Here is a 23,558-nt window from a genome sequence, read left to right as displayed (position 1 = left end):
TGTTGGAAACCTAATTTTCATTAATATATATAAAATCTCATATATATTAATAATCATTTTCATATAAAATTAATAAATTAAATTGTTTGCAATTATCTGAGAATTTTTTTATCATGGTACCTTGTTTTCTGTTTTACAAAATGGCGCATCTAGATTCGGACGGCATTGTGGCATTCTCCACCCCCTTTACGAAGGGTGAAACCTCCATTCCGCGAACCACAAAGCCACCCTTCATGTAGGGTCAGCTCTCGATCCCTCCGTGCGCTGAATACGAAAGTAACCTACAGAGTACGAGACGAAGGGGGAGGGTTCGAGCCAAAGGGTCTCGCGGGAAATCTCCGGAAAATATTTCCACGCTACGATTATATTCCTAGCACCATCTACCAAGTTTCTCCAGCAGTCATGTTAATTTAGAATACTGCGTTGTTAAAGTAGAGTTAAGTCAGAAACTCTGGCAATCGATAGATGGTACTTTGCATCAATACTTATTTATCTCAGAGAGAAGAATGAGAGGTATCATGGCCAGCTTTTAGGTGATCCCTGAAAGCGATACGTCCTCTGTGAACATTAAAAATGGACTACGAAGCCAATGTCCACGAATGTTCACAGAGGATAACATGTAATGTGCACAATTGCCATTTTTATTCTTGCAAAAAGATTTATCATCACAATAAAAAAATTTCATATCGTTTATCACAAGTTTAAATTAAATTTAAAAGTATATTATTGCCTCTTTTCGGCGATGATGATTGATTATTTCATTGTATCTATTTCGTGAATAGCTATCATTGCAGAGATCGCGTATAATTTGATAATTCAATAAAATTAATAATAAAATTCCAATAAAATTAAATACATTTGTTTATAATTAATTTTTTTTCTACGTTGACAAAGGTTCTTTGTTTCTTTTAAAATATATTAAAGATTCTTTTATAATTAAATTTTACGAAATATGTAACTATCAAATTTATAGTATTTAATATTTAGAAATAAATAGATAATTAGAATATTTTGTGTTTTATATTTTATTTTTATATAGATTAATTATACGATATTATTTATTAAAGGATTAATATATCTTTTATGGAGCTTTTTGTTAAGTTAATTATTTAGATCGACGATTGATTTATTGCGCGTCCTCAATTCGAATTATATTTAAATGATTGAAAAATAGAATGATAAAAAAATAATAAGCAATATATCTATTTTAAAAATAATATATATAAATAATAAATAATTTTTATAAATTACTCATATATCTGTCTGGCTGCTTCAGGCCCTCTCACTCTGGCTGTCCGACTTTTCCAGATGTCCTTCTCCTTTCTTCTTTATTCTTTGGTGTTTCCTCGTGGCACTTACTCATATTCACTCGCGCACAAATAATTAATTATATTTCAGTCATATATAGAAACGATCGCGAGACACTTTGCACGACACTTCCGATCGCAAAATAATCATACGAGTACGTATTTTATTATATTATAAGAGAGGAATACGAAATATAATTCGCTCGATATTTAAACTAAAATCATGCACCATTCGATTCTTACAATAATTAATTATTTTTATTTGTTGATGTATAATATATGCACAATAACGCGAATAATAAGATTGAAATATTAAAGTAATGTAAAGTGATGATACAGCAATCGTTTAATTAATATAATATATATGCTAGCGTTTTAGGAAAGTTTAAAACATCGGGCGAAATCGAATTTGATTCTATGCAATGTCAGAGAAACAATTATTATCCGTAAAAAGTTCGATAACACTGGAGAGTATTATATCAAAAAATTTGTAATTTTTGCCCCTTTCGTTTCAATGTTTATTTGCAATAATGAAGGATCGCGTTTCGTTGGATTTATAATTATTAGTTATTTATAATTTTGATTCCTGTATCGTATAATCGAGTATTTCGAATTATGTGGAAAGAGCAATGGTCAAATCAACTATTTATTAGTAATAAAATTGTAACTCACAAATGTATTCTATTTATTCCGCACGTTAATATTGCGACAACAATATATGAATAAACTTTAAAAAAAAATCAGTATATTGAAACAGTTTTGCCAATTACTGATACGAAAACTGGTCAATTGACTAGTTGGTCAAACCGTTTCAATATATTGGTTTTTTTCTTAAAGGAACTGTTATATGGCGTGCATCGTATATTATGTTTACGCGCGTCACGTGTTCGAAATAACTTTGACATTCTCGCGGGAAGACTCGAGTCGAGTAGATCGTGTCATTCGGTGTCGTTTGTCGAGATCCTTCAAAACGCGATTGTTCTTTATAATTTTTGTAATTAGTGATTATTAATTTGTACGATTTTTATTTATGGAGCGAGTGGCGCGTTATTTTGATCCCAATTAATGCCGAGTGAGTCATAGCTTTTTGAGATTTATTGCATTATTGTCGCATAGCAAAATAACAAAAGGCCTGGTAGAACGTCGCGAGTGTTGTACAAAGCGTCACGTAAATTGCCATATGATCGTATGCTGATGCGTAATTACTTTTTTCGTAAATGAATATCAAGTGAGTGCCATGAAGGAGCAGGAAAAAAACGATGGCGAAGAGCAATCGTGAGTAATTTATTACCTATTTTATTTTATTATATTTTATTTTATATTTATTTATGAAATTTTCTATTTATTATATTTATTTGTGAAATTAATTAATTGCTTTTATCTTTAATAATAATTTATTTATATGATCAATGTGAAATATTATAATACTCTATATGTATTGTATATATATAAACTTTACTTAAATTATATAAAATATTAAATGATATTAATATACATAAATATAAATAAATATACATGCATATATATATTTTAATATTATTTAAAATTAATAATTAAAATGACAAATAGATTATCGTTTAGTTCCATAAAAGCATATATTTAAAAAAGAATTTAATTGCATGCAATTTTTCTAAATCTTAATTATTTGTTTTATTATCACTTTGTGTACGACTTGAGTTTATTTCTATTTAATTACATTTACTGAATACTATAATTCTGCTGTTCCGCGTCGTACCAGTAAGAATTAATTTATTTTTATTTCATAAAAACTTTAAGTATCTTATCGTATTTTTATCGTTAATATATACATGCAACCATTCCTGCACAAATCCATTTAGTATCTCGGATTGAATTAAAAATTTTTTCTCCTCTTTAATAATAATACTTTAAACTTCATTAAAAGGATATTTTTACATTTCTGTTGGCATGTTAATTCGATATTAGAGTCAAACGTCACTTTTTCAATATTATAAATAATATTATAGACACAAAATTTACATGTATTTTGTCTGGACAGAGCTTTTTATCGATGCACAATGCATCGAAACGGATTGAATTTAAAAATAGAGAATATGAAATAGAGAGAAAATAGTATCTCCTATTGATACACATATAGTATATTAACATAAATTATAAGATTAAAAAATTAATCTAATTCAAAGCCACGATATAGTGTAATCATTTAATTTATAATTAATTTATAGGAATATTTTAGGAAAATTAAAAATACCGGAACAAAATATATTTGATTTTGTACGTAAATTGTTAGATAAATAATTATTAGAGATTGGGAATCGAAGGATTGTAACGAAATTTACACCATTTTATTATTGTTTTCATTTTTTTCACTTGTAATTATGGATGATCATGCTTTAATAAAGATTATCGTCACAATAAGTTTCGCATCTAAAAGTTTAGGTTTAGAAGTTTAGTAATTGTTAATTATAATAATATCATAGCTGATTAAATAATTATTATTCGTAAAGATCGATAATCGAAAGATCGTAATAAAACTTATAATTTTTATTCCTGCCATTTTGATTTTTACTCATAATAATGAATAATCGCTTTAATTTACATTTATCGTTATAATATAGTGTCATATCGTTCATCATAAATTTAGTAATCCTTAATTCTAATAATCGACGTTCGGTTTTTGCGACATACAGCGCGTCATGTTTACGCACCTTGAATTATTATTCACGCGACAAACACGAGCAGGAAAGTAGTGGTAGTGGAAACTGCGCCGAATTCCTTTCCTAAACATCGCGACTAGTATCAGAAAATTATTTGTTATAATAATATGACTAATGATTAAATAATATATAACTAAATATATCGCGAAGATGATATCTCGACTGCTTATTTCGTATAATTTATTCATTAATCAAGAATTGAAGTATGTATATCTGATAAGAATCCAAATTATAAATTATTGTTTTGTTACGATTTTTATAATTATTTCTTTAATAATAATTTATTATTTTAGATTTCTTGTGCTCCAATTACCGCGCCTTTTACTGGTTCTTGATTGTTAATTCTTTAATTAATTTTTAATTATTATTTGAGCCAATTTTTTATTTTAATTTTAATATTTATAGTATTTAATATTTAGAAATAAACCAGGATATTTTTTGTGTTATAATTTATTTTCAATAATAAATCGTTGTGATAAAAATTATACTAAATTACGTAGTAATATGGCGATGGTGGGGGTGATGGATGATCTCTGATTATTATATAATAATATCGGATAATATATTTTAATAACGAATTATACTTACTATAGATGGAAAGAGAGACCACAAAACTTATTTATTTATATTAGAAATTATTTATTTATATAGGATTAGTATATATTATATTATTATTATATATTATAATATTTATAAGAATTATTTATTTATATAGAAATATTATTTATTAGAAATTTATTTAATATATACAAATGTTTTGCATCACAACACTTGTGTTATCGACATTTCGTGCACGTAGCATGGAACACAACCCGAAATTGTGTATTACCCACTGGAAACGTAGTTCATGTTCACGTTTTTATCTTTATAGAGGATGTATCGCTTTCAGGGATCACCTAAAAGCGGGCCATGACATCTCTCGTTTTTCTCTCTGTTTATTTAAAGAAACATCGTGCAAGAAAAATCTATCGATAGACTAGAAATTGTCTAAAAATGATAATATTTGCTGTAATAATAATTGACTAAAAATGAAATAGAAAGGGAGATTTTTAATACAAGATTGGTCCAAGTTTAGGCATCCGCGGGTCGAATAATTCAATTTATTCATAATCACATTTACTATTTATTGCATTATTTATTGATTATTACATTATTATTTATTATAGGTGCAAAGTATCTAATATTTTAATCGTTAAATAATGCTTTTACAATGCGACACAATACATAATATTAATAATTAAAATAGGTAAAAATGCATATAAAAGATTAGTAGTGCAAACCATTAATTATTATAGCAAGTCATAAAATATCGATAAAAATTAAGCTGTTGAAAACGACATCGCAAGTACTCGATTGTATTTAGACACGATTATATTCGTTGTACACAGAGAAAAATGTATACTGTATTCAAGTAAATATTATTTATTTTAAGTATATCATAAGTCTGTTTATCCGCAAATATATCACATAAGTTCATCACAAGCATTAAATTTAATATATTTTGAAATTTAGTAAGTGCAGTATTTTAGTTAAGAGTATTAAATTAAAACAAAAATTTGGTTTGCTTATTGCATAGAGTTGGCGTAAAGTAACTTTGATTTTTCTTTGATACAATTTTACAATATTTTTGAAGAGAAGATAAATTCTTCTTTTGAGTACATGATAATGAGATTTTCTAACACTTGTGAAGAGTATGTTTTAAGACTATTATCAAGAATATCTTTTTTGTTGAGAAGAAAACTATTACTTAAAAAAAGAAAAATAAACTGAGTAATCGCTTTTCTTGGCAGTAGAATGATATTTTCCTCTGTGTATAACTGCAGATTTTTGCGATATCAAAGAATACTTCCTGTTTACTTTAGATTAATATACACACATACATATATAAAAAATTCTCAATGTTAGATACAATTATAGCTCCAGTAATTCTCTTATTCTTCTAGCAGAAAGTTTTACGCCTTCCATCGCTTCTTTCGAAATCTACAAATGACAGAGACCAATGATAATGAAATAAGGCTATGCGTGATAATTCATTCATGTAAAATAAATAATAGAAATAAATAATAGAAATAATAGAAATAAATAATAGAAATAAATAATAGAAATAAATAATAGAAATAAAAAATAGAAAAAGTTTTACACGTGAGAAATAGAAAAAACCATGTGGCAAATCCGGCAATATATCCAGCGTAACTTTGTTACCAAGCGAGCGAAGCTTCCTCGCAAACATAACGCAATCATCGAGACAGGGATCAAGCTCTAATGCCTAAAAGCAACTGTTATGCATGAGACGTCTCGAAATATTCAATCTTATTGTTAATAGTAATTAAAACGCCGCACTTTACATCATTAAAAAAATAAAATAAAATAAAATAAAAATTTAACAAAAAATACAGTAAATATGTAATAAAGGAATACCAATATCTTTATGGGCGGTAAGTGGGCCAACATATCATCCGATGCAATATAAGGACTCAGGAATGGATCCTTTGATATCAAGACAATTTCTTCCGAAAGTGTTTTTGCATTTTTTTCATCAAGTTGATTGCCTTTTTTATTATTTCTTCGGCGGAAGAATTTTAACCGAGAACACAATTTGTCATTTTGTCCTGAAACGTTACTACTTCTGTTGACACTCAAATAGTGGAATTTTTGCATACATTTAAAAATGTTCTGATATATTCTCAATGTTTTTGTATACATTTCAATATTTGGACTACTTAAAATTTAATTTAATTTAATTTTATACATTTAAAAAAATTCTGAAATATATTCACTTTGCATGCGCTTTTGGATTTTAAATATTTGTTAAAAGATCTTTAAAATATATATTTAAAAGAAAAATAAGTAGAATATATTAACAAATAAAATTGTGGGAGAATTTACTGGTCAAATGGGAGAATTTACTCGTTATATATACTATACCATTGACTTCTAAGCTTTCGACAGAATTTAACGTCGAATCGGATGTTGGAGATGTCAATTTTATCGAACGATTAGATACACTGTCTTCGTTTGGAATTAATGCTGCAAGATCATTTTTGCTCACTTCCGCAGGAGATTCTATATTTGATATAGCGCATTTTTTATCTTCATGTTCCCTGCATTTAATCAATTTTATTATAATCATTTTTATATCACAATGAGATACATGTGCGATTAATCAAATACAACCATCATGTATAAACGATTACACAGTAAAAAATTGTGCGTCCATATGTTAAAATTTTCTTGTGTTACCACGTTTTGATTAATATTTCAATGTAAAATTAACATACAACCTGTATGTTATTATTTTTAAAACGTTTTCATGTGTTACATTTATGTCACCTTCATAACTTAACACTTTGTATACGTCTCTTAGAAATGGAATATTATTTTGAGTATTTTTAACATAATCATTTTAAACAATCAACATGTCTCAAAATCAGTTCAACATTCTAAGAAAAGTTAAAGTGAATCTTCAAATAATCTTGAACTTTGACATACAAAAATAATCAAATTTACTAAAATCAAATGTTTCTATTACAAATAATTTAAGTTAAAATAATTACTATTATATGTTAATGTCCTCAACATTCCTTACGAGTTATTGTAATTATTTTTTCATATAATTTTTAATTAATTTGTATGTTATTTTTACATTACATTTAAAGTCACAATAATAAAAATAAATGTAAAGTATTGTGTCAATTATTTAACATTTTTAGTTTGTCAATAAGTGACATACAACGAATGAGTTATTTTAACTTAAAATTTAGAGTGGACTTTCTGGGACATGTGAAAAATGTTATAATTAACATTTTATTTTTTACTGTGTAATCTTCATTTTTGATATATTTTTTTTCTCAAGCTTCTATAAAACACACTTCGACTTTCATCAGATAAAAATACTGCGATTAAAAAAATATTATAATAATTTTAACCAAAATTTCGTACTTTGCAAGTGTTTCGTTATCAGATCCTACATACGCCTTTAAGCATCGTACTACAATACCCAACAGTAACAGCGTATCGATGGAAAAGAGCATATGAGACGGCGACAGAATGTAATTGACGAACATCGGTGCGTAAGCTATGAAACTACCATCTGGTTTCTTGATATTTAACTGTAAGCACTTTAAGATGGCTCCTAAATTTAAAATACCTCCCGCAGAGTCACCTGTTAAAGTACGAATTTATAAAATTCTCACATTTTTATTGAAGTCAAAAATAATCAAGTCTATTATACTTATTATTAGGTATCGTAAAATTTATTTTTTTCTTACCGGCAAATACCACTTTTTTCGCTGTACTTCCGAGTAATGTACTCGCGTGCTTCAACGCCCACGCGTAAGCGTACACTATTTCTTCGAGCGCGCGTGGATAAGGAGCTTGCGGGGCTAAATTGTAATCTATGCTCAAGATTGGTACATCGAGCATCGTAGCCCACTTCTGTAAGTACATTAGATGCGATTGCGACGTCTGTGCGATGAATGCGCCTCCGTGAATATGAATAATCAGATTGTCGCATAAATCATGCAATTCTCCTCTTGTACCCTCGCATCCGATCTTGATGGAATGTTGCGTCAACGAATAATATTATTATTTGCTTTAGCTAAATATTTTTTATCTCTATTCTATAAATTCTATAATTTATATTGCAGATATTTATTATATGTTAATATTATAATATATTAATTTCTAAATTTTTGAATTAAAATATATATATTAGAAAATGTAGTAAGTGTATATATGAAAATCTTGGACAGATTTTTATCATTCATTGTTTGTTAATAAAAAATTATTTATTACTAAAGATTTATTTATTAACGAAAAATATCGATAAGGTTAAATGTGATAGAATATTTGAGTTTTATGAAATATAAGTTTTATAAAAAAATCATAAATTTTAATTGTTAATTTATAAAAGCAGGAAGAAAAGTTGTTTAGATTTTATTATTATATCTTTTATAAAAATATTTTAAAGAGGTTAATTAATTTAGAAAATAATATTTATTGGAATAAAAAAATAAACTAAAATACTGAGATAATTGCTTTCATAATATTACTTTCATTATATAATTAATTTAAATAATTAATTCTATAACCTATATTAATATCAAGATGGTCCATGCTATAAGTTTTTTTTTTTTGAATTATTATTTATGATATAATTAGATTAATATTATAATTAGAATCATATAATATCTCATATATACATATACATATATTCAAATTAAAATAGTTTACCATTCCTAGACGTCGTTTGGAACTCAGCAATCTAACCTGAATCGGTTTCTTCCCAATGTGACTATTTGGTATTGGAATGGAAACAGTTCCACCATCGAGAGTAGGCAAGATTAATTCCTCAGGTGGAACAGATATTATTTGATTGATAGTTAACGAGGGAGTTAGTATGGAGAATATTTCTAAAATACAGATATAACATACACACACACACACATATATATATATATATATATATATATATATATATATATATATTTCATTATTTAAATAAAAATAAAATAAAAGTAAAAATAAAAATATAAGCACAATTAAGAAAATAGTTGTCTAAATGTGTGATCGACATCTATTACAAATATTAACAGATTAACCTTCTTTTCAGACACAAGACATTTATATTTATATATACATAATATGCATCAATATATTAAATATATTTGTTTGCAAGCATTATATATATTTTTGAACTTTTAATTAATAAAATTTGTCATCTTTTAATTTCTTATTTCTCTTACTCCGTTCAGACAGGGACCAGAATGCTTGAGCAAAGAGAATATCAGTGAACCGAGATATGCTAACAATACGACGTGCTTTCGCTTCAGGGTCCAAAAAATAGTTGATACAATTAGCACATCGTTCGAATATCGTACCATTGTTATAATATTTTTCGCTATAAAATGTCATAATAAGTGTTAGCATTTTTAATGTCCTTTTTAAACTACTAGAAAACTGAAAAATATAACACATTAGATAAAAACTTGCTCCGAAGAATATTATACATTATTCCCAAATACCTGGAATCCAAAGCATCTGCCATAAAAACAATGTTGATCAATGTTTTCTAACAGGTTGAGAACATTTTGAGCGCTATAATCCATTATGAATAGTGACAATTTCCCATCGCTCATTACTTCTTTGCTCCATGTGTAAAATACTTTTAAATATTTCAAAAATACGTGCATTGTCACCAACAGTTGACAGCATGCTTCTATTTTTCTGGGGACGAAACGTACATATTCGGAGCGTTAGATATTAAACGAAAATAAGATATTTATAGTTTTGCTATAGTTTCTATAATTACTTCATGTGACGGCTCCTTCGGAAAAACATAAAGTTCCTCTGACGATACATCCTTCGGCAGACCTTTTCACAATGCATAATGCACTTGTCGACTATCGAGAGGAAACTTCTGTATCCATTTCCCGGAGTCTTCTCGTCGAAGTCGAAATGCGATGCGAATTTGGCTATTTCATCGTACAGCGGCTCCAATTCGTCCAGCTGGTCCAGGATCACTAGTAGGGCGTGCTTGAGCTCCACATTATTTTCGTTTCGACGAGACGTGAAGTATTCCACGCTGTCATGGCACAATTTTCGTAAAGTATCCCATTGCGATTCAGTATTTTCAGATGGTCCATCAAAATCACTATTCACGTTCATCGACATTTTAACGATCCTGGCGAACGTGCGCACTGACTGATGTGAAGCTCCCTTTCTCGGTGTTTAATCTCTCCAAGACTAATTATAAAATTATTGAACAGGCGGTAAAATTAATTGTAGACTAAGCAGAGTGTAGATGTATCGTAAACTACTGATCGTTGACTGTCGAACTAGACTTTCAAATATGCTGTCTCACAAGAAGACGCTATTTAATAGTTGAAATTACATAATGATTGTATCATCAATAAATTATTAATACTGGTGATTTCGATCAAGTTCTAGGCTATTTTATAATATACATATACATACATATATATATATATATATATATATATATATATATATATATATATACATACATACATATATATATATATATATATATATATATATATATATGTATATATGTATGTATATGTATATGTATATTATAAAATAGCCTAGAACTTGATCGAAATCACCAGTATTAATAATTTATTCATTGATGATACAATCATTATGTACTTTCAACTATTAAATAGCCTCTTCTTGTGAGACAGCATATTTCAAAGTCTAGTTCGAAGGTCAACGATCAGTAGTTTACGATACATCTACACTCTGCTTAGTCTACAATTAATTTTACCGCCTGTTCAATAATTATATATATATATATATATATATATATATATATATATATAGGGTGTTCCAGATCACCCGTACACCCCATTTAAAATGAAAATAAATGGCTTTTATCAAAAATCGCGAACAATTTTTAAATAAATCGGGTACGCTCTATCAAAAAATTGACTTTGAAAGTAACTGTGATGAAATAATGAACTTCAAATTTTAAGATTGACAGAGGCACTTTCAGAAAAAACGTTTGATACAAAAGTTTCTTATTTTTTCACGTACAATTCGAATCTGTAATAAAAAGTACCATGTTCCCCTAAAAAAATTCAACTTCCGATCCGGATGGCGTATTTCCGGTCGGAATTAAAAGTTGAAAATATCACCATTTGATAGAGCGTATCTGATTTACTTAAAAGTTTTTCGCGATTTTTGATAAAAGCCATTTATTTTCATTTTAAAAGGAGTGTACAAGTGATCTGGGACACCCTGTATACAGGGTGACCCATTTTAACTTAGGCAGCCAAATAACTCGAAAAATAAGCAAGATAGAGAAAAATGTTTTAGACAAAAGTTGTATGGTTTCGAGGGGGCCATAAGATGGTATCATTGGTTTGACCTTGAAGAGTCATTTGAAGGTCACGTGAAGGTCACTTCAATTTTTTTAAATGGAACATCCTATATATTTTTGTACATTCTTGTAGCTCATCTCGAGAGCTTTACAAAACACTATAATTAAGTACATTTTCGTTAAGTACTTTTTGAGTTATGAGGCTTGAAATAATTTCTTAATTTTACATAAACCGTAAAATATCTTGTAAAATATTCATTTTTCGATTACCTTACCTTAATAGTTTTATGTACAAAATAATGAGAGGAATCAATTGGTGTAAAGAAAACACATAGTTGTTTCGAAGAAAAAATATGTAATTTGCAATTAACAATTCCATATTTTTTCTTAAAAACAACTATGTGTTTTCTTTACACCAATTGATTCCTCTCATTATTTTGTACATAAAAGTATTAAGGTAAGATAATCGAAAAATGAATATTTTACAAGATATTTTACGGTTTATGTAAAATTAAGAAATTATTTCAAGCATCATAACTCAAAAAGTACTTAACGGAAAGGTACTTAATTATAGTGTTTTGGAAAGCTCTCGAAATAAGCTACAAGAATGTACAAAAATATATAGGGTATTCCATTTAAAAAAATTGAAGTGACCTTCACGTGACCTTCAAATGACTCTTCAAGGTCAAACCAATGATACCATCTTATGGCCCCCTCGAAACCATACAACTTTTGTCTAAAACATTTTTCTCTATCTTGCTTATTTTTCGAGTTATTTGGCTGCCTAAGTTAAAATGGGTCACCCTGTATATAGAATTTCACTCGACTTACACTGTTCGATGAAAAAATTTTATGGACAATAACAAAAGAAATGTACAATTTGTAAAATTTTATCGAAACTAAGATTGCAACAATTAATTACACAATTATTTTAATATAGTGATCCTCTTACGTAAAATAAAACTCCACTTACACAGCGTGTTTGAAAGTTCGGTCAGTCAATTGGCAGGCAATTCAATAGTTACTTTATGCATAGAATTTTACCTTGACACTGTTCTGGTAAAACAAGAAACTATGAGATCGCAACACCAACATCAATTACACAATTATTTTAATGTAAGCGTCCTTTTACATAAACTGAAACTCCACTTGACATTTGACACTTTCCAAATCGAAATTTTTCTCTTACTTTCGATTTCAATATTTTCAATCTGCTGTAATATTTTAAACCAGTGCTCGGAATTAGTTGCCGTTTTCAAGCCGATTTCTGAGGCAAGGCCTACGATTCCCCCACTACCGTCCGAGGCTCGACGGCCGAGCCGCCGATCGTGATCATTTTAGCGTAACGCTATGCTTCAGGAGCGTCCGCCAAGCCGTTTCACCAAATCGTCATTAAAATTTTCTTTGGTAAATAATTTTTCTTTTTATAAATAATTAAATATTAAAATTTTTATTATTATAATATATTATAGTATATACAGGGTGAGTTTTATTTCGTGTGTCAATCTTTTTATCATGCGAGAGATTATCGACTGCATAATAAATTGATCGGTACATAAATGTCAATTATTTGGATCGATCGTATCAAAGGCTCGAATATAATGTATAAAATTAAAGCAAATTAAAAGCTGAACTTATGTAATATGGATTTATTATTATTATTATTATTAAAGCTACGTATTTATTATTATTATTATTATTATTGTACACATTATATTCGAACCTTCGATACGGTCGATCAAAAAAATTGACATTTATGGACCGATCAATTTATTATGCAGTCGATAATCTCCCGCATGATAAAAAGATTGACACACGAAATAAAACTCACCCTGTATACAATTTGTTATACATACATATTATCAGGGTTGGGAAGTAACGCGTTACTTGTAACGCCGTTACCGTTATAGTTACTTTTTTTTGGTAACGGACTGGTAACGGCGTTACATTTTTTTTTCTGTAACTGTAACGATAACGTAGTTACATTTTTTTAGTAACGATAACGAATTTAACAGTTACTTTTACCGTTACTTTTCATATTTTGAAAATACTTATGACATCGTATTTCTGTCATACAATTTGTCATTCAATTTTTAGTCATCGACCGACATTCATATAAAATTCGATAATATTTCGGATGAAATTTATTGCTCTGAGAGGTGTCTGTGAAGCTGATACGACAATCTACGAATTTCAAAAAAATACTAAGAGTTCTGATAGCACTTTTCATAGTTCTACAGTTCCTGATAAAAATTAAAGAGTTCCGCATTCCTTATATTGAAAAGTCGAAATCGAAAAAATGTCGTGCTAACTTTGCGAATCTAGCACGACACTCTTCCCTCTAAAGAACCAAAACGCGTTGAATATTATTATTTTTAGCAAGAGTTCCCAATCATTCTGCTATAGTTCAGCCTATATATGCAATTTCAGACCGATATTTCAATAATTAATAATTTTTTATGAATTTTTAATGTCCTCGACCAGCACGACACTTAGTAAAAATGTGTCGTGCTGATGATTTTCGGTAGTTTTAACGGCAGTTCTGGACAGTTCTATAAAAGTTCTATTCTTTGGAAACATTTTTCAAGCAGAGATTTTTTAAATAATTATAAAATAGTAAACGGTCGGAATGGTCTAAATGTCATGCTGATCTAAATGTCATACTGGTCAAGAACATTAAAATTCGTAGATTGTCGTGCCAGCTTCACAGCCACCTCTGGAGCGATTAATAACATCATTGGTCAATCACAGTTATTTCAGTCGTCTGAGGAATGGATGTGATTGACCAGCTTTTAAGTTTGACGTAATATCGGACGAGAGCACAAAAAGAATGCAAATTTAGCTGTATTTATAAATTTAATGAAAATTAAAATTTTTTTATTTACATGTGAAGTTACATGTTAAGTGCTTTAAAATCTATATCCCTTTAAATTTTTTACGGTTTTGTAAATTTAAAATAAAGAATTTTGCTTTTATATTAATATTTTAATAAAAAATATTACCAAAGTAAATTTTTTATTTAATTCTATCTTGTTTTAACATTAAAAGTAACGGGAAAAGTAACGAATCGTTATTTTTGAAGTAACGGTAACGCTAACTAGTTACTTTTAAAAATAAGTAACTAATAACGGTAACGAGTTACTTTTTTTACTTGGTAACGAGTAACGGTAACGAGTTACTTTTAAAAAGTAACTTTCCCATCCCTGCATATTATACATACATGTATGCTATAATAATATATTTTAAAGTTTAAAATATATTATTATACGCCATTCGGATCGGAAGTTGAATTTTTTTATATATAGTTGGCTTGAAAAGGGCAACTAATTTCGAGCACTGTTTTAAGCGATCAGATTATCTTTTGAATCAAATCTTCTTTTGAATCTATTTAAGTTATAGTTTTGTCAAAAACTAAATTTCTTTTTTAAATTTCAAGTAAATAAAGAAACTGTTTATTGTTTACTTGAAGTATAAAATCGACACTCAATTGTTATATAAATTAAATGTATTGAACATTTTTATAATATTCACAAGTAAAAAAACTTATGAGAGAATTAAAGATTAAAAATAACGGCTTAAGATCGAAAGTAAAATTTTGTCTCGAGTTTATGAGCTACTTCCCGTCGTCGCGTCCGTACTTACAATGTCATGTTTCATAATATAAAATGAGAAAACGCTTCTATAGAAAGATTATATCTATTTCTAGTAAGATTATATGTTTTTTAAAATGATTGTATCAATCTTTTTTTGACAAGTAATTCAGGGGAGCAATTTGGGAGATCGACTAACAATATTGGCGTATATGCAGATACAATAAAAACATGATTTGTACTCAATATTTATATGCAAGTTTCTTTCATCTCATTTGATCTACTTGTCGAAGATATTATCGTATACAATAATATAATATAATCAATGAAGATAGATTTAAATGTTTTGATAAATATGATAAAATTGCTCTTGAAAATAATTTAATGTAGTGATTATCTGGAAGTAATTTATAATAAAAGTTAATACGTTATGTAAAGGATATATTTTGAAATAAATTAAATCTATTATGTAATAAAATTATAGAAAAAATTATATAAAGTGATAATTTCATGTACGCAGATAATACATTAGAGAATTTCGATATCAAAAATCAACATTATGTTAACATTATGTTATGCTGTTATGAATTATCAATATTGAAATTTTTGATTTACATAAAAATGTGCACCGAAACCAAAATGGTTAACATTATGTTATAATTCTTATGGATAATTATTTTATAAAAAAATAAATAAACCTTCACAATTTATTATTCAATTAGGCCTTTCTTTGTCATAATTTTTGTAAATTTGTTTCTCTATTTTCTTCTCACATAAAACGATATTTTAGAGATCGAAATTATGTACGAAAATTTAGCGTGATTAGAGCTCCACATTAAAAAAAATTGTATATATATATTTTTTTTTGCAGATCTGTTTTCATTCTTCAGTTTGCTTTATATGAGAACTAAAAGAATCCGAGCTTATTTACTTCAAATATAAATTAATTACTTGCTTGCTTAAATATGCGCATTAATTTTATAAATGTTTCTAGATAGATTTTAATTTTTAAGGATACAGTATTTAATAGTATATTTTTTAATAAAATTTAAAAACATGATTTTAAATCGTAGTTTTAAGTTTTCATATCCTATAAAAAGCCTTATTAGTATCTTACATAATATAATAAAAATTCTAAAACTTTTACTTTTACTTTGAGGAATAAAATAGCTTTAACTTCTATCAAAGATCAATGAAATAGAAAAATATCTTTCGTTGCCGATTAATTATATTCGTCAGTGTGTAAGTGTAATTTATGCTTAGTTACAATAATAATACATAATGATCATTTGTTGCCTTAATATAACTTTGTTTTAGTTAACACAATGCCAATATCAATTTATCAATCAAAAGTATTGTCGATTGAAATTTTTGTATAATATTACTTAGAATACAATTTATATAATAGTTTTATATAATAAAATAAAATATAATTAAATAATTTAATTTTTATAATTAAATAAATATAAAAATAATTAAACATTTACTTGGACATTTTTCACTATACTTCTACAAGAATCTTTTTTTTACAAGAATTTAATTTTTTCTTTAATTTTGTTAAATTTGCATTTGTAATATATTTTTTAGAATGGATATTGAAAAAATTTATTATAAATTTTATGTGATTCAATTTCCCACACAGCATCAAGTCGTCTAAAAGTACTACTAAAACTGGACATTTTTTGTCACAGACATCTTTTACTGACATCGTTAAGTCGACGGAAAGATGGCTGAAAGTCGTCTCATGACCCGAATTCAGTGACTTTTTAGTCTTGTCCATATGATGACTAAAAGATGACTTGATTAATTCTATATAGATTATCGACACTCGGTAGTAGGAATACTTCAATACACGCAATGGGCTATTTCTCCCATTTATCCGCCTAATTTCTAATAATCTGTTTAATATTCTGAATCCCAACAAGGAATCCAGATTATTAAATAAATTATTTTAAATTCAATTTGTCAGAAATTAAATTGATAAACAGTAATGTCAGAAAAGAGATGCAACTCACACGCATACAATCATTCTGCGTAGCACATGTATGTGGCTCTCTCTGATTGATGCGTGCGAGCAGTATCCTCTTTTTGGCATTACTGCTCGTAAAAGGCAAAAATATGCTTCAGATCTTATATTACTAATTCTTTATATACATTTCGTGATAAATATTAAATACGAGATAAGTTAAGAGTGGCTCGCCGCGTAGCGACAAGCGAAGAAATACGTGCCACATACTATTATGTCTTTTTTATGTCATCTTTTTCGACAAAGCGAAAAGATGTCTTTATAGACATCTTTTCGTTTTGTCGAAAAGATAACTTAAAAAAGACATCTTTTCGTTATCTTTTAGTATAATGTGCTGTGTGGGTTGTTTTAGATAACCAATTTATTTTAAGATAACGGATCTGCCTACAATTTATACCTACAATTTCTATAAATCCAGCATCATCTCAACATTAAACAAAAGTTTATCACTCACCGACATTGATGCGCAATAGGAGTTGTTAATATTGAATGTTGTCTGTAACATACAAGAATAAAATCCAAATTATAGTATTGCCCAAAAAATATAATTAATATTTCAAAAAATTATTTCCACATGTGCCGAATTTTATGTCTAAAATAAAAACCGATGAGATCAATACTATTAGCCAAGTACAATAAATTATGTGATATTAATTCGTAATCGATACTAAATGAGTTAAGATTACTTTAATTCCTAAAGCATTTTTTATATGATGTATATAATTTAAAAAAGTTTTGCACAAATTCTAAATCGCATAAATGACCTTCAGGTCGAAGTAAGATATAAGAACTTGGCGTGCCCCGTATTTAAATCATATAGTTTAAAACAGGAAAAAGCTAGATTTTTGATGGGCCCAATGTAAAATTTAAAATTACACTACGGACCGCGCACGCGCGTAGCTAAATTTCGAATTATATATCTTGTCTCCTCTGTATTACCTGGAAATCATCACATAGAGATTAGGCAAAGTGAAATCTCTTTTTTTATGAGTTTCTTTATTTTCTCTGCAAGTAAAGCTTAATTGTTGTAAGTCGGATTGAAAAGCTTCGCAGGTCGTTTCTGACCCACAGGCTGCCTGTTGCACATTCGTAGTCTAAAGCTTATTTTATAAAAATGTAAATTGTACTTACTAAATGAAAGGATTAACAAATATATATTGTATATATGTATATTGTATAATCAAATTTTTTATTTTATTCAAGATATGTAAACGACGGAGTGGGAGGGGGGGCACGCCAAGTTTTCATACCTTACTTCGACCTGAAGGTCATTTATGCGATTTAGAATTTGTGTAAAACTTTTTTAAATTATATACATCATATAAAAAATGTTTTAGGAATTAAAGTAATCTTAACTCATTTAGTATCGATTACGAATTAATATCACATAATTTATTGTACTTGGCTAATAGTATTGATCTCATATCGGTTTTTAAATATTTTATTTTTATCATTCTTTTAGATTTTTTGATGTTTTTATGTACTTGGCGTATTTTTTTACCTTTATAAGGTTTTTTTTAGGGGATCTCACTGCTTTTTGTAAAAATTTATATTATTTCTACAGAAAATATATGTTAGATTTTTTAAAGATATTTTTTTATATACTTGACGTATTTTATTTTACCGTTACAAGGTTGTTTCTAGAGGGATATCACCACCTTTTTGTAAAAATTTATATTATTTCTGCAAAAAATATATACACATTTAAAAAAATCTTTACTAAGGGTAAGTCGCGTATTTTTACAAGGTTTCATTTTCTAGGTATTAGAGTTCACTCCCAAGGAGTGGTTTTTGAATATTATTATAATACGATAAATTAGTCTCCTTAGAAGTCTTATCTAACGGCACAGTTTTTATATTTTTATGATACCGTTTTCGAGATAGATTAGATTTTATCCCCAAGAAGTTTTTGAAAATTGTTATGCGATAAATTAATCTCTCACACGTATACACACACATATACACATATCACACGTATGCACACACATGTACATAAATGGTTTTGTTTCTTAAAGCATTTTTGCACACTAAAGCAAATAATCATATATGCGCGGTATGAACGCAGCTTGAGGGACAAAATCGCTTTGAATGTGTGCGTGCGAAGATACGTTCATGAGTCTGAACCTTATGAATGAAAATGAAAAATGTCACAATTCTGACATGCGATTATCATTTCTCGGGATTGACTGCACCGATTTTATTCAAACTGGTTACAATCGAAAGCTTGTATTCACATTATATAAGAAAAATGCCGTTAGATTTTTAATTACGGCTTTAGTTTCTGAAATATTTCAATTGAAAGTTTATGTGACGTCATTTAACGTAAAATTCCGGATAAGCTACTTGGTACTCTTGATAGCGCCGCATCGAGAACAGTGACTCTCAATGCTCGGATCCAATTTTTTATCAGTTTTTTATGTACTTGGCGTCGCGACGCTACCGCGTCGCTTGATATATATATATATGTATATAAATGGATGAGTTTTATTTTGTGCATCAATCTTTTTATCATGCGGGAGATTACCGACTGCAAATGTAATAAATTGATCGGTACAAATGTCAATTTTATATACATTCGCGCCTTCGATACGGTCGATCCAAATAATTAACATCTATACCGATCAATTTATTATGCAGTCGGTAATCTCCCGCATGATAAAAAGATTGATACACGAAATAAAACTCACCCTTTATATATATATATATATATATATATATATATATATATATATATATACAGGGTGAATTTTAATGGTTGTGTCAATCTTTTTATCATGCGGGAGATTACCGACCGCAATTGTAATAAATTGATCGGTACATAGATGTCAGATAATTAGATCGGCCGTATGGAAGGCCGGGATATAATGTGTACAATTAAAGCAAGTTAAAAGCTGAAATTATGTGTGTAGTATGGATTTATTTTTATTATTAAAGCTACGTATTTATTATTATTATTATTATTATTATTAAAGCTACGTATACATATTCGATATATTAAAGCAGTAAGAATACATATTTAAAAATTTAGTTCAAATTTAACACTTTAATGTTTCATGTAAAACTTTATTTCAAATTCCGCATTTATTTTTATGATAAATTTTTATTATTGTTTCATACGCTAAAGATATGTAGCATTTCTTCCTTCTTGAAATAAAATTACGCAACTGTTCCATGAGAAATACATTCTTATGAAACAATTGCGTAATTTTAATTTAAGAAGAAAGAAAATTTTTTGCTGCGTATTTTTAGCATATAAACAATAATAAAAATTTACCATAAAAATAATTGCGGAATTTGAAATAAAGTTTTACATGTAACATTAGTGTTAAATTTGAACTAAATTTTTAAATATGTATTCTTACTGCTTTAATATATCGAATATGTATACGTAGCTTTAATAATAATAATAATAACAATAATAATAACAATAATAACAATAATAACAACAACAACAACAACAACAATAATAATAATAATAATAATAATAATAATAATAATAAATACGTAGCTTTAATAATAAAAATAAATCCATACTACACATATAATTTCAGCTTTTAACTTACTTTAATCGTACACATTATATCCCGGCCTTCGATACGGCCGATCCAATTATCTGACATCTATGTACCGATCAATTTATTACAATTGCGGTCGATAATCTTCCGCATGATAAAAAGATTGACACAACCATTAAAATTCACCCTGTATATATATATATATATATATATATATATATATATATATATATATATATAATATATTTATATTATATATATTTGATTTCATATTATTTGAATTAATTAAATAATAAGAAATTATATATAGAAAGAAAGATTTTTATATAAATCAAAGTTTATCAAAATTCCTATTTAGTATACATATGTATTGTATATGTATAAACTGACCGGTGTCAAACTTGCGTGTCTGACTTACGAATGACCACTTTTGTAATCTTTTATTTTGTACTCACTTCCGATTGATTGAGTCCTCGTATATCCAACAACTGGGTCAAGTCGATTAATTGAATTGCTTGCGAAGCTGTTTGCATTTTCGCAATTTGAGCAACTCACTGTCATTTGCGCTCCGCTTATTTATTTTCGCAACGGATATATTATAACATATGGCTTTTCGAGTCATAACAAGTAAAACAGTAAATGTTTTATTCCTCCGCGCGGATCAGAAATACAGATCAGAAAATTCGGGATATCATTGATATATTATGAGACGTCACGCGGATATTTCTCATCACAAACGTAAAGGGCAAAACACAAATTAAGGGCAATACAATATAAATAATAAATATTTTTACAAATTTTATATGAAGCATCAAAAATATAACTGATTTTCTAAAATTAATTATTGAGCGATCAATTCTTTATTTGTCTAGATATGTAATACTGTAAATTACGTAATTACTAAAAAAATTTTTTTGAATATGAACTTTTGATATAAATATGATCACACACCCAATAAAAAAAATTTTAATTCTTATATAATATATAAAATATCTAAGGAAATGTATTATTATAAAATATTTTATAAAAGACTAAAATATGTACGTATAAAAATATTAATTAATATAAAAATGTTTGATTATAAATATTTTAAATAATTGCAATTAAAATTTGAAATATTTTTTATATATGCATCATCTTATACGATAATTTATAATAAATCACTATCATTACTGAAAATGAAAAAATAACGTGCAATATGTTTATTTTGAAAATAATATAAATGATGAAATAATTTATAAATTACTTATCGCATATCGTTGCTCCTAATATCGCTTGATGTTTTTGCTTCTTGATGATTTCTCTTTTTCTTTTTATTCAGCCTTTACTGTGTTTTCGTGGCACTCACATTCACTCGCTAAAACACGATTAATTATATTAAATCGATTAATTATGTTATACCCAACGATCGCGAAACACTTTGCACTCGGCACTCTCGAGCGCGGAAAATGTCGAAGTGCACACTTTACTGGATTATAAGAGAGTAAAAATACGCTCGATGTTTGTATGAGGCCGAAATCGGTCATTATTTATTATGTCAATGCTATCTTTCTTGTTGATAAATATGTAGTATACGGATAATAAGAACATAAGAGTGAAGGTTTAAAGTTAATAATTAATATATACTCACATTTTAGGAAAATTTAACACATCGTGTGAAATTAGAGAGATAAATTAGTAAATAAATAATTATTAATTGATTAATTAATAATAAATAAATAATTGAAGAATTTAATTAGATATATAATTATTATCCGTATCGATAATAGAAGGATAGTAATAAAATCTATTTTTTACTTGATATCATTTTCGTATTAATTATTGAATAACGAAGGATTCCGCTTCGATAGATTTCACGATACAATTTCATGTCATTTATGAAAAGTTAATTAATTGTTAATTTTTAAATGTGATAATACAGCGAGTTATATTTCGATACTTACCACGATCGCGTTTAGGAAAAAACTGGAACAATATTTGAACCGCTTTCCACTCGAGTGTCATCGTGTGAATGATAATAAGGTCGTGCCACGTATGTATGTACATATGTATGTATGTACATACATAATACCGCGTTATTGTTTACGTTACTGTCCCTAAGGCCAAACACCATATTGTTGATAATTCACTGCCGAAATATTTTACGTACTATGACATATATATATATACATATATGCTGAATATTAAATTGTACATTGTATTTTTTTGAATTGTAGATTAATTATTTATCAAAAGATCTCTCTCATGCTTTTTATCATACTAATTATTCGATCTTGAAATTCGATTTTATTGCGTGTTGTCAACTTGAATTAATTTTAAATTATCGAAAAATCATATAAAGCATCAAACAAATATTTTTATCTCTAAGTATCGATATTAAAGTAATTATTACTCTTAATATCGTAATAAAACTAATTTATAATTAAATTATAATATATATAATTATAATATATATAGTTACAAATTATTAATAAAAGATTAATTATTAATCATAAAATGATGATACATCTTCAATCCTTCCCTCCCTCCCAAGCGATCATAAAAAAATCATAAAAAAATTATTTAATGCTGCTAATGATTA

General features: G+C 27.6%; 2 protein-coding genes across 4 annotated transcripts in view; one reads left to right on the top strand and one right to left on the bottom strand.

Annotated features, from left to right (window-relative positions):
- The first annotated feature begins 2,437 nt into the window (after window positions 1-2,437).
- Window positions 2,438-23,558, top strand: part of LOC145974721 (carboxylic ester hydrolase) — a 39,100-nt gene continuing 17,979 nt past the window's right edge. The window contains exon 1 of the mRNA XM_083104747.1: window positions 2,438-2,582. The gene's annotated coding sequence lies outside the window, so the exon portion shown is untranslated. The remainder of the gene's footprint in view (window positions 2,583-23,558) is intronic.
- LOC145974632 (hormone-sensitive lipase-like) lies at window positions 5,116-22,985 on the bottom strand. Of its 3 annotated transcripts, XM_083104593.1 has the most exons (14): window positions 22,921-22,985; window positions 22,224-22,334; window positions 17,917-17,958; window positions 12,820-12,902; window positions 10,314-10,747; window positions 10,027-10,228; window positions 9,748-9,961; window positions 9,236-9,414; window positions 8,272-8,554; window positions 7,943-8,165; window positions 6,929-7,104; window positions 6,422-6,612; window positions 6,144-6,269; window positions 5,116-5,983 (listed from the first exon to the last, which is right to left on the bottom strand). In XM_083104593.1, the coding sequence occupies exons 5-14, from the start codon at window positions 10,673-10,675 to the stop codon at window positions 5,915-5,917; spliced, it is 2,025 nt and encodes a 674-aa protein (XP_082960719.1). In that variant the 5' UTR covers window positions 10,676-10,747; window positions 12,820-12,902; window positions 17,917-17,958; window positions 22,224-22,334; window positions 22,921-22,985; the 3' UTR covers window positions 5,116-5,914. The 3 variants fall into 3 exon arrangements, with proteins under 3 accessions (XP_082960719.1, XP_082960720.1, XP_082960721.1); XM_083104594.1 differs by lacking the exon at window positions 12,820-12,902; XM_083104595.1 differs by lacking the exon at window positions 22,921-22,985 and having other exon boundaries at window positions 22,224-22,416.

This window comes from Camponotus vicinus, unplaced genomic scaffold (assembly GCF_025532165.1).
Source record: "Camponotus vicinus isolate PSW18456_S1 unplaced genomic scaffold, iyCamVici1.0 SCAF_7, whole genome shotgun sequence".
Lineage (NCBI taxonomy): Eukaryota > Metazoa > Arthropoda > Insecta > Hymenoptera > Formicidae > Camponotus > Camponotus vicinus.
Note: the sequence above shows the minus strand (reverse complement) of the source record. Positions and strands in the feature narration are given on the sequence as shown.